At 26.5% G+C, this 14,448-nt stretch overlaps 1 protein-coding gene across 1 annotated transcript; it reads left to right on the forward strand.

The window, feature by feature from the left end:
* The first annotated feature begins 7,171 nt into the window (after positions 1-7,171).
* LOC117933336 (protein IQ-DOMAIN 31-like) lies at positions 7,172-10,987 on the forward strand. Its single transcript, XM_034854702.1, has 3 exons — positions 7,172-7,664; positions 10,044-10,247; positions 10,343-10,987. The coding sequence occupies exons 1-3, from the start codon at positions 7,260-7,262 to the stop codon at positions 10,985-10,987; spliced, it is 1,254 nt and encodes a 417-aa protein (XP_034710593.1). The 5' UTR covers positions 7,172-7,259.
* The last annotated feature ends 3,461 nt before the right edge of the window (positions 10,988-14,448 follow it).

Consider the following 14,448-nt stretch of genomic DNA (forward strand, 5'->3'; position numbering starts at 1 on the left):
TCAAACTATGACGTTTGGTCACAACTCGTGGAGATGCATATTGCCGAACGGGAAAAACTTTCCTACATCCAAGTGTGCAGGAAGCCTTAGTTGATCCAAGGTGGAAAGCAAGATTGGTTAGCCGATATCCTCACCAAAACTGTCTCAAGTCAAGTATTCTCAAAATTTTTAAACAAGTTGGGCATGTGTGACATCTATGCACCAACTTGAGGGAGAGTGTTGAGATATTAGGAATGCTTTCCTTATATCATTATTTCCTTATATCATTTAGTGTTTAGATATTAGGAAAGTTAAGATATTATGAATATTGAGATATTAGGAATATTGAGATATTAGGAAAGTTGAGATATTAGGATATTAGTTGTTATTTCCTTATATTATTCTTTCCTTGTATCATCTTTTCTCATTCTTAGAATGGTGATTACCCTCTATATATACTCTGTACATGAACGAAAGAAAGTATGAATGAAAAACTATCATTCATCAATTTGAAGATATATTCCCCTCATTTCATTAGTAGATAGGGATGATAATGAAGTAGGTTTTTTCTGGCACCCATCCCACCCTATCCTTCCTTTAATGGGACGAGTTTGAAATTTAAATAAACAGGTTAGAGTATTACATTGTCCACTTTCACCAATTATATATAAAATTAATTTTAAATTTTAATTTAATTTTTAACTTTCCTATTTTTAATATATAATAATAATAAAATATTTTTCAATAAAATAAGTTATAACAAATTATAATATTTAAATTATTTATAAATTATATTTATTTTAATATAATTTTAAAAAATCAAAAGAAAGTAAAATAGGTGGGATGGAACAGGTATGATAATTTCACATATCAATCATACCCCATTTAAATTTTTAAATGGGACAAAGAATTATTTTGAATAAATAAGACGGAGTTGGGATGGGGGCATCCCATCTCGAACCCACCCCATTGTTATCCTTATTAGTAGCAAGCAAATTGAACTTAGCTTAATAAATATATTTCTATGTCTTCTTCAAATTAGATTGCAGTTTCACAACTACTACCTTATTTTTCTAAGAGTTAAATACGTTTTAAATTTTCTTATTTTGTTTCTCTTTTTAAAATAAAGTAAAAATATTTTTCTCTATAGGTTAATTAGGTTTTTAATTTTCTTGTTATGTTTTTCTCTTTTTAAAATAAAGCAACGTTAGGAATGACTTCAAGATTTTTCAGAAATAAAAAGTATTTTCCAATAAATAAATAAATAAAAAAAGATGCCTACCTATCTAGGCTAATTCATAAATTATGGAAGCTCATCAAGCATGTTGGGAACCTGATCATCAGCCCAACCCCACATAGAAGCCTACCTATCTAGGCTCATCCATCCCAGCTCGTATAGAAGCCCACAATTCAAAATCTATTACTTTGTCATCCAGATTTGTCACAGTTCAACATCATTTATAATTCTCCATAAATTATAAAGAGATTGTCCTTTTTCACACTTTGATTCAAATATCGGTTTAAATTTAGATTTTAAAAAAAAAAACAACTTTGAATGTGTAGCTTCAAAGTAGAATTTCTCAAATACCTTCAAAATATGACAGTCATCGGTTTTTATTTTTATTTTAAAGAGATGTTCGCATAGCTATTCGTAATTTTTTGCATGCAGTTGTAAAGTATTGTAATTTCAAACTTAAACAATAAATGTTTTTCTTTGTATTTTAATCTTATTTTTGTTGTATCAATAAGCTTTAATACAAGCATATTAATAGAAGAACACAAAAATAAAATGATTCATAAAGTTACATGAAATTCTTATGTGGTTTAATTAACTATACTTATATTAACAAATAAGATAAATCATTATATTATATTATAGAAAACATTATATGAACAAAAAACAAACACAATTATTAGGTCTCAGAATATCTTATATTTATATTTCCTCATTTTTTATATCTATAACATGAACCATTAGTCCTCTTACTACACTAGTGTCTCCATTCTCCCTCACATCTCTATTAATCTCATAGGTTTCACAATTCATCGTCATATCATCTTATAACTTTTTCCCTTCATGACTTAAAAGTTTTATAAAATTATTTCTACTAAGCTACCTTATTCTATAAGGAATTTAATGATAATCACATATGAACTCTAGATATATTCTATATAATAATCTTCTTATAAAAATTAATATATACGAAGTAAGAATTTGTGACATTTCCAAGTTCCCTCAAGACAAGAGTTACATTCGTAACTTAATGTTATATTCACGCGATGATATTCTATCTTTCCAAGAGTACTACCTCGTCATCGTCGTTTCAATGACTCATAGGGCTTCCCTGATATTAGTCTTTTTGGTTCTTGAGAATGATCGTCACCTCTCCCAAGACCAGAATGATTATCCTTGCCGAATGAGTCTACATCCATCCTAAAATTCAAAGTGAAATTTATTATTTGCCCAGTCCTAGTCGTCCCATCTTAAATCAATTTTTCATTTCTCTATGATACACATCTTTCTTTTATTTCTTGCTCTCCTCATGTCCAAGGTCCTATCATGCACCAAAATTCCCTTCTTAGATCATCAATGAAAAAACAATTGATTGAAATTTTAAATACAATTCTTTCTACAATACGCTTTTATGTTTTATCCTCTTTGCTTTTCCTGAAATCTTCAAATTAGGTTCTTATAGACATCTTCAACCAAAGTTCATCCCAACATCTTCAACCAGGCTTTTATATGTATATAATATACATTAGAATGCAATTTTTTACTTTTTTTATCCAAATTTTTTCAAATATTTACTGAAATCTCATATATTTCATTTAATACTTTTTAAAAACATTTTAAACCTATTTCAGACTATTAGATGATTATTTATTATCATAGATATATGAATATAATAAAATTAAATATTAATATTATGTAAGCAAATGGGAAAATGTATAGAATTATTTATTTTTAAAATTAATATTAGGTAAAGCATCATAAACTTAAAATACAACCTATATTGAATTCATCCTTCAATATGAAAAAAAAAAAATACATTTATATGTACATATATAAATATACATAAAAATACATGAATATGAATTTATTTATTTATTATCCACAATACATGAATATAAATTTATTTTTCATTTATTAATGTAGAGAGTTACTGATAAACTCTTTTGTATAAAAATTTTCTATTATGTTTTTAAAAATATTTAGAAAAATTATGTTTAAAATTTTTTTCTATTATATTTTTGTAAAATATTTAAACAGGTATATTTTATTATCTGAAATATATAAAATGATATAATAGATCATTTAATTAAAAATATGATATTAATTGATCAATATATAAACAAATATATCAATATATTATCCTATAATAGGATTATATTAATAGAAAATATGTAATAATATATTATTTTTTATGTTTCTTTTAATTATTTTATAATTTTTATAATTAATTTAGTTTTTATTCTTATAAATGAGATTTATTTTACAAGTTATATATTTTTTTAATTCAGGACTTTTAATCATTACTTCAAACAAATTCATAAAAGTTATGGTAATTTTAATTATAACAATTTAGTATTTTAAAATTAATATCAATAATTTAATATTCAAAAATCATTTTTAAGTTTTAATAATTAATCTACTGTTTTTTTTTTTTAAATCACTCTTTCAATAAATAAGAAAAAATATTAAAATATTAACATAAATCATCTAAAAATTTCTGATAGTAATTTAATTTTAAATGCATTCTTATTCTCATGAATAGTAAAATAATAAAATAAGAATAAAGATAATTAGTAATAAATATTTCAAAATAAATTTGAAATTTATTTCTTTATAAAATAACGTCAATTAGAGGAAAAATTAAGGGAAAAGTCGAATTTGATTTACTAATATGAAAATATATGGAAAAAAAAAAACCCTAAATTTTTTAAATTAGTATTATCTTTGTTTATTTAAAAACAATTTAAAATACATACACTTTTTAATGAATCATCTAATTATTCTCAAAAATATCATTTTACTTGTTATGTCATTTAAATCAATTGATAATTAGACTCCATTTCTTTTAATATTTTATTATTATTATATTTTGTTATTTTATTACTTGGGATTTTTTTCTAGAAACAAACACCTCGTGGAATTCTTATTTTAATTTCCTAAAAATTTAGAAAATATTGTGCAAATAAAATCCTATTTAATAAGATTAATATTTTTTTTACTTCCTAGAATTTGAAGAGAAAATATTGTCAAACAAAGTTTATTTAATCATAATTACCAATTCAAAAAGTAATAAGTTTCTTTATTAAATAATAAATAATAAATTTAATAATATATATTTATTTTAATTATATTAATTTATTTAATATAAAATAATTATTTATTTATTTTTATATTATATATCAAAGTACGACCATATTATAAAACATTTTATATTTGAAAAACTCTTACAACACATTTTATTCTCTATTATATTAAACAATTATTAATATTATATAACAAATACAAATTTATTATTGTTTTATTTATTACTAAGAATATGAATTTATTTTTAACTTATTAATACTAGAATAAACTTTTTTTTTCTCTTTCAAATCCCTAATTTATAATGTTTCTAAAGAAAAAAGAATTTTCTAAATAATAAAATAATAATAATAATAATAAAATATCTAAAAGGAATGAAACATTTACATGACAAGTAAATGGACATTTTTTAAAATAATTGGATGATTCATTAAAAAAGTGTATGTATTTCAAATTATTTTGAAATGGATGAAGATAATACTAATTTAAAATTTTTTAAATTCTTTTTTTCATATATTTTCATATTAATGAATCAAATCCCACTTTTCCCAAAAATTAATATATAAATATACTACAATTTTGAATCACAAAATCAATCCGTGCAAAATAATGTTCATCACTTTAATCAACACTCAAAAACTAAATGCTTCATAAGAATGATGAAAGAGATAGAGAACATTGAAGAGAAGCATTAAACACAAATCCGTCAAAGTGAAATGCTACACTAGAGAATGTTGAAGAGAAAAAAAAAAAAAAGTAAAAACTCAATACAAAATCAAATGATGAGAAAGTGGTGTGAGAGAAATAAAAGCTCAATGCCCTACGGGTTGAAAATAGGGGATAAAGTTAAAATACATTAAATATGAAGTTGAAACGAGACAGAATTCTTATAGTTGGAATGAAAAGACATCAACATAAAGGGAGATACGAATTGAAAAGGTATTAACATTTATTGTCTTCTAACAATTCAGTCTAAAGAATAAAGTGGTATTTGTTTTTTTGATTAAATAAAAAAAAATAAAATATTTAATTTTTTTTATTCAATTAAAAATATCCTATTCATATTAACTTATATAACTAAAATAAACTTATTATTAATAAATTTAGTTTAATTATGCTGATGGATGTTAATGAATTACTTTTAGGTGAATAGAAAAAATTAAATATTTTGACTTTTTCTATTCAATCAAAAAACAAACACCATATAATTCTTTAAATCTCTTACTTTAAAGATTTCACAACTATTTGCATGTTTTAATAAAATTCTATAAAAATGCAATTTTAATACAAAATTATAGAGATTTTAGTGAGATGAAAAATATTAGCTTTTTGATGACTAAATTTTTTTTTTTATGTTTATTATTTAATTTTTTTTCATAATTCAAATAGAAGTTAATAAATCATAGATTTGAAATATATAAAATATGAATGATATTTGTGTATAATTTTTAATTAATAAACTGATAAAACAAGAAAGAATGGTCAAAAGTAAAATAAAAATACAAAGAATAAAATTATAAGTAAATTATGATAATTTTTTTTAAGAGAATACATGAAGAATAAAAATATAAAATACATGAAGGGTTTATTAAATAGATTAGTTATGAAATATTATTATTTTAATTAAATTATAATAATATTTTCAAAGAGAAACATTATCTAAACCAGAATTTTAAGTTGTTTTATAGGTTTACATTTTTAGAAATAAAAAAATTAATAATCTATTTTTGTAATCCTAAAATTTTGATAATAATATTTAACTTTTCATATTAAAATTATTTTAATTGAATTATGATAATTTTTTTTAAAATAAACATTATCTAGATTTAATTATTATTATTTTTTATTTTTTAATGGGCCAAAAATGAAATTTGATGCGTGTATAGATTAGACTATAACTTTACAACTTAGCGTAGATGTAGCTTTACGATCAAGTATAGATGTGCTTGCGGTTGTGCAGCTCAACTACTCATATGTAAACATCAAAATGTTATTTCATTATCAAATTATTGTTAGAAAATATAAAATCATTTTTTTATTATTACATATAATTAAAAAATATGTTCCGCCTTTAAAATTAATAAATAAATAAATAAGACGGTATCAAATATATTTAGAGTTTATTTAATAATATTTTTATTCCAAATGTTTTATATTGTTTTGAGAAATCATCCTAAGGGTTTTTCAAAATTTTAAAAGTATTTTTTAAACTTTTCAAATATTTTATTTTTTTAAAAAAAAAATTTTAATTCAAAATATTTTTATAAATACTGTTAAACAAACTCTTAATATTTATAAAATTTTAATATATAATTAAAAAATAATTTATATTTTCAATTTTGAAAAATAAAAATAGGATGATAGAAAAATCAGTTCCAAAATTATTTTCAAAACTTTAATTTGAAAAAAAATTAAGAAAACAAAAAGGTAATAAAATATACCTTCATTGGTAAAACTGCTTCAAATAATTTTGGAATTTTTTTTCAGAAACATAGAATAAGATAATATTTTCTCATTAGAATAAGATAATATTTTCTCATTTTATTCTTAATTAAAGTCTAGATATTTATGACTATATTATCATATATGAGCAATAAAGAGAGACATTTAATGAAAAGTGACAATTATGACTCCCTTAATTAATGAATTAAGGCTATTTAAAATATCACAAAATCCTCAAAAATAGTAAAATTATTCTTGTAAAATTACTAAAAAGTCCCAAGACTAAAAAGAGAGAGAGAGAGAGAGAGAGAGAGAGATAATTCTTAAAAAAATTTAAAATAAATAATTATGTTCCTACGTTGTCCAACATCCAAAGCTGGCGCGTGTTTTAAACTCACACGCGTCGTCTCCCCTTGTACTGTTCGTTCTCTCTTGTATATAACCTCTCCTCTCTCTTCTAAAAGTACCAGTTTCTTTAACGAAAATACTAAAAACCCAGTGGCTACATCCTCAGGCGATAACAATGGGCAAAAATTCCAGATGGTTCCGGCGACTGTTTTCCGGAAAAAAGTCAAAGAGCTCGCCGGCGGCGGAGTCTGTTGGGTCAGACTCAAAGCAGGCGAAGAACAAGAAGAAATGGAGCATCCTCGGATCTGGAAACGCAGAAGAAATTAAGGAGGAGCCGTCGAAGGAGGTCGAGACCCGAATATCGTGTGCAGAGCCCCAGTCAGGTTCACAAGTGGACGCGAGCAGGCACGCGATAACTGTGGCGGCGGCGGCGGCGGCGGTGGCCGAGGCTGCTGTAGCGGCGGCACAGGCGGCAGCGGAGGTGGTACGGCTCACGAATAGCGGGAAGTGTAGCGGGAGCGGCGGCCGGCGGATGGACGTTGCAGCGGTTATAATACAGTCTGCTTTCAGAGGCTACCTGGTAATCATGAATATTTTTATTTCCTACAATGCCCTTAGATTTTGGAATTAATTACGTTACTTTACTTTAATGCATGGCTGTGTCGTTGGATGTTTGATTTGATGACTTAATCATTGCTAGCTTTCTTCTTCACATGATATTACATGAGGAAATGTGTAATTTTTTTTAAAAAAAATTAAAAATATAATTTTATTTAAAATTTTCTTTATTTATATATAATTGCTATTATTACGTACTCACGGCAACGAGGATTTTGAAATGATAAGGATCGATATGAATATATTTCTTATTTTTATTTTTAAATAAAAATAATAATAATAACCTTACGTAAGATACAAAAATTTGAAAAAGTTGTGGTTTTAAAAACTATTTAAAACATTAAATCATCAGTCAAATTTTATCATCTCAAAATTTCAAAAATTTTTAAAGTGATTTTTAAAGGCATTAAATAAATCTTCTTTTTTTTTTTTTTTTGTAAATACTCTATTTTTATATAAATTTTTTATTTCAAAAACAAATATATATCCAAATTAACAAATACTAAATGTTTTTTTAATGTACATGAACAAATTCTGTTTTAAAAAATAGTTATCTATTCTTAAAAATAAAAAGTAGAATATTTTAAAAAAAAATAAATTATTTTTATTAATTTTATAAGAACGGTTTTAAAAAATAATTATATAAATATAAAAAATAATTAAAAATAAAATAATACATATAAAAGTTATTTTAAAAACATTTCAGGTTGTTAAATAGATTTTTATTTTATAAAATATTTAAAAAAATTAAAAACCGTTTTCAAAAACCATTTTGAAAATGATCACCAAACTATAATTTTATTTTAAAATTTGAAGGTGAATTATAATTTATATTTCATGTGAGATAGTTTGAAAAAGAATGTGAAGTACTAGTCTTTGTATGAAACAAAGTAAATAAATATGACAAGAATTGTAAGTCGGTGTGTAATTTCATTTGGAAGAAAAGGCATAATTCTTGGTGGTTGAGGGTCATTATTAGTCTTAGCTTTGAATTTTGTAAGAAAAGAAAGGAGATTTGGAAGGTGGTGGGGGCACTCATTTGTAGTGATGTGTGTTTTCTGCATCAAAGACTAGTCATTTCCTATTGTCCACGGCACACTCTTGCATCATCTATTTATTTCAACATTTTGAGGTCCATTTATTATGTCTCTCTACGCCTCTTTCCTTCTACCAATCCAATTAGAATCATTAAGGTCATACCCAAAAATAATACAAATATTTCTCTAAGATGTGCTTGGGATATCTTTTAGGACTTTTTCCATTCTTATATAAGAAAAAAAAATATTTTGATCATGAAATTGGTTAATTGTCATTTTTTTTTGTCCTTTGGGGTTTGCAAAAATGAAGTGGAGACCTTTTTTGATTGTTCCACCTACCATGAATAGATTTGGGTAGGACTAGATGCTTTGGCCCCACCTAATTTGTATTAGTCCTTAGTGCTTCAAACCAAAATTTAGAGTAAAATGGAATGGAATGGAATGGTAGTATAGATTTTAATTCCATGGCATGTTTGGAAATGGGAAGTGTTGATCATATCTGCAGTGATGATGGCATTAAAAGTGGCTTTAGGGTTATTGGGTGTAGTTATTTGTAAAGTCTGTCTCACCAAATTCAGTCTTGTCATGCTTTGCCTTTCCTACTTTCCTTTCTTTTACAATGCAAAAGCATCTCCTCCTGCTTTTCTCTAGTGGTTTTGGGCTTGTAAAGGGCAAAAGTTACACTGATTTAGTAAGAAAAATGCATACAAATTCTCAACCAAATAATAGGTAAGTGTTTTTGGGCACTTGAATCATTGAATGTGGCCTTACCCACCCATGCCAGTTTTTGAAAAGCACTTATTTCATCTCCCCTTTTGAGACTGGATTCAGTACTTCTGGGCATTGGTTATTTCTGCAGCTAAGTTTTTGGCATCATATCTCTCTTTTACCTGCCCAAATTTGAACTCTGTCATCTACCCGCCATGAATTCATATCCAAAAACCATATCAATTGCAAAAAGAAAAGGAAAAAAAAAAAGTTTTCATTGGTAGACATCAATTAGTTTTTAAAGGAAATGATCTTAATTTTATTTTAGTATTAGTTTATTTAACATGTAGCAATGTCAATTTCAAGGTCAGAAATGAGTTACCATATTAAACATTGTATTAAGTTTAATTTATTCTCGTTGAATATCAATTGATTTTTATATTAAACGGTCAAAGTCTTATCATTCTAACAAAGGGATATGATATAGAATATTATAAAAGATTTAATCCTCGGTACATCAATCAGATTTGGAATGAGATGGTCAAAACTTTTCATATTAGTTTTGAACAGTTTTGATTATTTGGGGTAATGTGAAGGCAAGGAGGGCACTGAAGGCACTGAAAGCACTGGTGAAGCTTCAGGCACTGGTGAGAGGCCACATAGTGAGGAAACGAAGTGCAGATATGCTTAGGCGCATGCAGGCGCTGGCCCGAGTCCAGGCTCGTGCCCGTGTCAGTAGGGCTCGTGCTATCTTAGAGTCCTCCCATTCAACCCGCAGATTCTCCCTATCCCACCACATGGTGAGCTTTCCTTTGTCCTTCCTTGTATCAAATTCAAGTTTTTCAATTTCCATTACCATTAGGCATGCCATGGCATTCTTCATTTAATGACACAGAGATGGGGTTCGAATCCAAACATCAGCGATATCTTCAACCGAGAAAAAGCGCAACAGGATTCCAGCTGGTTAGAGCAGTGGATGGAAGAATGTTCCTGGAACGACAGGAGGAGGGACTCTTCACTGAAAACCAGGGATCCTGATCATCATGATGATGAGAGCAGAGACAAGATTCTCGAAGTAGACACCTGGAAACCTGACCCCAACTCCATGGGAAGCAAAAGAATGCACCAGAAATCAACTCCACAATTTTCCAGCTACTACACAAAACCTCAAAAACCAATCTCATGCCAGTCAATGGGGAGGGCGCCCTCATCTTTAAGCTCACTTCAATGCCCGTTTGAAGTAGATGAAGCAGCTGTGTACACTGCAGACAACAGCCCACAAGCTCTTCCTTCTTTGACCAGGCTTGGAAGCAGTAGCGCTAGGAGGAGGAGTACTACAGCCTTGACCCCTCCAAGGTCTGACAGCTCCACAAACTTCTTCTCGGACCATCCAAAATACATGGCTAATACGCAGTCTTCCCAGGCAAAGGTCAGGTCCCAAAGTGCCCCAGGCTCCGGCTTAACTTCGAGAAATTGGGTTCTTCCAAGAGATCCTTCCATGGATGCTGGGACCCAAACAGCAGTCCAAATAAGAGCATAATAAACAAAGGCCGATCAGGGTCAGGCCCCGGTTGCTTAGATAGGGTTGGAAGTAGTACTAGATTGAGGTGACTAATTCATGCCAGCATGCTCTTTTTTGTTTTCTTGTCGATTGAAGGCAGCAGATGGTAGAGTACATGGCATTTATGGATGGTGGATATGGAAATTATGTTAGTTGCAGAGAAACGAACAGTTTCAAACATTAATATAGTGTAGCTGTTTCTTGTTTGATCTATACTGACCTAGTTTATAAAGCATTTTACTCTATGATCCTGCTACCATTTCTGAGAATTCAGTGTTGACTATGAAGCGATATTGGTGACAAAACCATTACTTCAACATCAACTTTAGATTTCTTGTCTTTTGTTTGGAGTTTTCGTGGGGTAGAAGATTGAAAACATGTTTTCAGGTCGTTCCAAATTTCATATCCTCTACACTGTGGGTTCACGGAGAGGGATCTTTCGGCTTGTTTTTATCTACATTTTTATAGGCTTATTTGTCTCATCAGTAGCTTGTCCAGAACGGCTATAAGACGGGCCAAGTGACGAGAGAACACACCAAGCAACCAAAATCAAGCAAATGCAGCCTTGGATGCCGGGCCCTTTTTAAAAAATACCATAGTTTGTTTTTTATTATTATTATTATTTATTATTATTATTATTATTATTATTATTTCACTGTAAAATATTAAAGACTTCAATAAAATATATTAAAATTAAAAATAATAATAATAATATTTAATTTCAATAAAAATAGAAAATTATGAAAAAGAAATAAATTAATTTATATCAAAAATATATATATATTAGAAAAACAGATAAAGGAAAAAAAAAATTGAACCTAAATAATGCACAATTTATTCTACGTACAATAATGTGTTGAACTACTTCAACAAGTCTACATATGAAATATCCCGCATCTAATGTTTCGTGCGACAATATCTACAAATTATATCTTAAAATAAAAAATTAACTTATATTAAATTTGTCGAAAATCTTTTGATGCCCATTCATGTCTAGTGTTTTCTCCTTTTTTTTGTCTCAATTTTTGGCCCGAAGCGACCAGGTACAAGACAGGATGAAAGCTCTAATGGAATAATTGTTCATTTTTTGTAGGAAATTTGATGGAAAATGATAGCTAGTTTGAATGATAGCTAGTTTTATATATTTTCTTAGAAAGCTCCAAAAATACAAAGATATGGATCCCGTCATTTATGGCTTCTGCATTTATCAAACAGGTTCAAATTTAATAATATTTTATTTGAAGTTTCAATACTTCTTTTCGGAATTTTGAGCCAAATGGCCTTTTTTTGCCCAAAAATTATCAAATATCGGCATTCATCAAAACTTATATTCAATTTAGCCCATCATAGCTATGTGGATGTCATGTTCGTTTATTTATTTATTTATTTATTTGTAATTTATATCGACATTTTAAAAATGTGATTTCATATTTTGCATTCAATTTGTATTTTGAAAGTACAATTTTCAATTTAATTCAAAATTGAAAAAAAAAAAAATGAATGAGGCATGGTCCTGATGGGTAGCATAAGGGTTAATTTGAACAATAAATTCAAGAGGAAGATTAAAGATGAATTTTACAAATCTTTCTTTTCCGATCATGGTATATTAGTGAAATGTACTTTTTCTTACAGATTCTTAAAAAGTATCATCAATAAGATAATGTCATGCATACAATTCAAATTTCATTACTTTGTACTAAAATTTCATTCTTTTATACCACATATAAGGTCTCGCTGCTTTATAGATTGGTCTCATTTCATCATTTCTTGTCCTATTTTATGTATTTTGATCACTTTCCTTGATAACTTAATTTCATTTGTTTGAGTTTGATCTCATATATTTGTGCCCTAGCTCAAGGTCCAAATTTCACCGTAATAAATTTAATTTATTGTACCAAATTCAAAGTTTGGTAGATTTCAATTATGATACCTTATCATTTTCTCTTTCTAAAATTTAAGGAGAAATTGATATAAAATTATGTTTGGCAAGTGGGGATGCACATCTCATTTATTTCACTTTCCTTGATAACTTAGTTTCATTTGTTTGAGTCTAATCTCATATATTTGTACCTTTGCTCAAGGTCCAAATTTTCACCGTACTAAATTCAAATTATCGTACCAATTCAAAGTTTGGTAGATATCAATTATGATACCTTATCATTTTCTCTTTCTAAAATTTGAGGAGAAATATTTCACCGTACTAAATTCAAATTATCATACCAATTCAAAGTTTGGTAGATATAATTATGATACCTTATCATTTTCTCTTTCTAAAATTTGAGGAGAAATTGATATAAAATCATGTTTGGCAAGTAGAATAGATATCTCACTCATTTTCGTGTTCATTTTCATGTTTGGAGAGTTCAAGTGCAAATGAGAATGGAATCAAAAATGATTCCAAATGAGGTATTTTGATTCAGTAGTGCAAGTTATTTTTTAAAATGTTTTTCAAAAATTATAAACTCAAAACCTTTTTTAGATAAGTTGTTTGTATTTTTATTTTATAAAAATTAAATTCTAAATTTAATTTATATAATATAAACTAGATTAATTCAAGTAAATAAAAATAAAAATATTTTTAATTATAAATAAATTTAAAAATGGTTTTTAATAAAATATGAATAGTAATATTACAGTAAAATCATATATTATATTTTTTATGAATATTATAAAAATATGGATATTAATATTATAATAGCATAATTAATTTATTTTTTAAATAAATAATAATAATTCAAAATAAATAATTGCTAATACTATTTTATTTTAAATAAAATAAATAAATTTTAATTTATTAAGATATAAATGAGTCAAAATTATCATTCCATACATACATTTAATACTCAATTACAAATATGATATTCTGAAATTTTTTATTCAATTTATAATTAATTAATCAAAATTTTTAAATTTTGAATTATTCTTAAATTTAAAATATTCATTAAAGAATTTAAAATATTAATTATATCTATTATTTTTATACTCATTATATATATTTTTAAAATTTCAAACTATTTTTAAAAATTATTACTTAATTTGAAATTCTTTTCTCTAATAAAAAAATTATTTTAAACTATATTATTATTATTCATTCTAACCTTTCAAATAAATTATTCTTCAAACACAAAAATAATCATTATACCTTACATTTTTATATTCATCCAAACACGAAAATTTGAATCACCAAATTCATTCTTATTCAAAGAGAAATAAAACTGAAAACAAAATATTCATTCTCATTCTTCTCCTCGTTCTTAATGTATCAACATGACGGAGAAGTTCACATTTCTGATAAAAATTAAACTTTAAACTTTCTATGTATTTAAAAAAATAATATCTAAAAATAAGATTTAACTTAAAAGAAATAAATGCTACTCAAATATCTCCTAACCCTGCAAGATTCCAAGCAGAAACCTAAATAAATAAGATGGACCGTCCAC

Source organism: Vitis riparia, chromosome 16 (genome assembly GCF_004353265.1).
Source record: "Vitis riparia cultivar Riparia Gloire de Montpellier isolate 1030 chromosome 16, EGFV_Vit.rip_1.0, whole genome shotgun sequence".
Classification (NCBI taxonomy): Eukaryota; Viridiplantae; Streptophyta; class Magnoliopsida; order Vitales; family Vitaceae; genus Vitis; species Vitis riparia.

Bases quoted from the DNA above. Each gene is read 5' to 3' on its own strand.
- LOC117933336 (XM_034854702.1), top strand. From the start codon at position 7,260: ATGGGCAAAAATTCCAGATGGTTCCGGCGACTGTTTTCCGGAAAAAAG. The intron at 7,665-10,043 runs GTAATCATGAAT...GGTAATGTGAAG, and splicing joins CTGCTTTCAGAGGCTACCTG to GCAAGGAGGGCACTGAAGGC. The intron at 10,248-10,342 runs GTGAGCTTTCCT...TTAATGACACAG, and splicing joins TCTCCCTATCCCACCACATG to AGATGGGGTTCGAATCCAAA.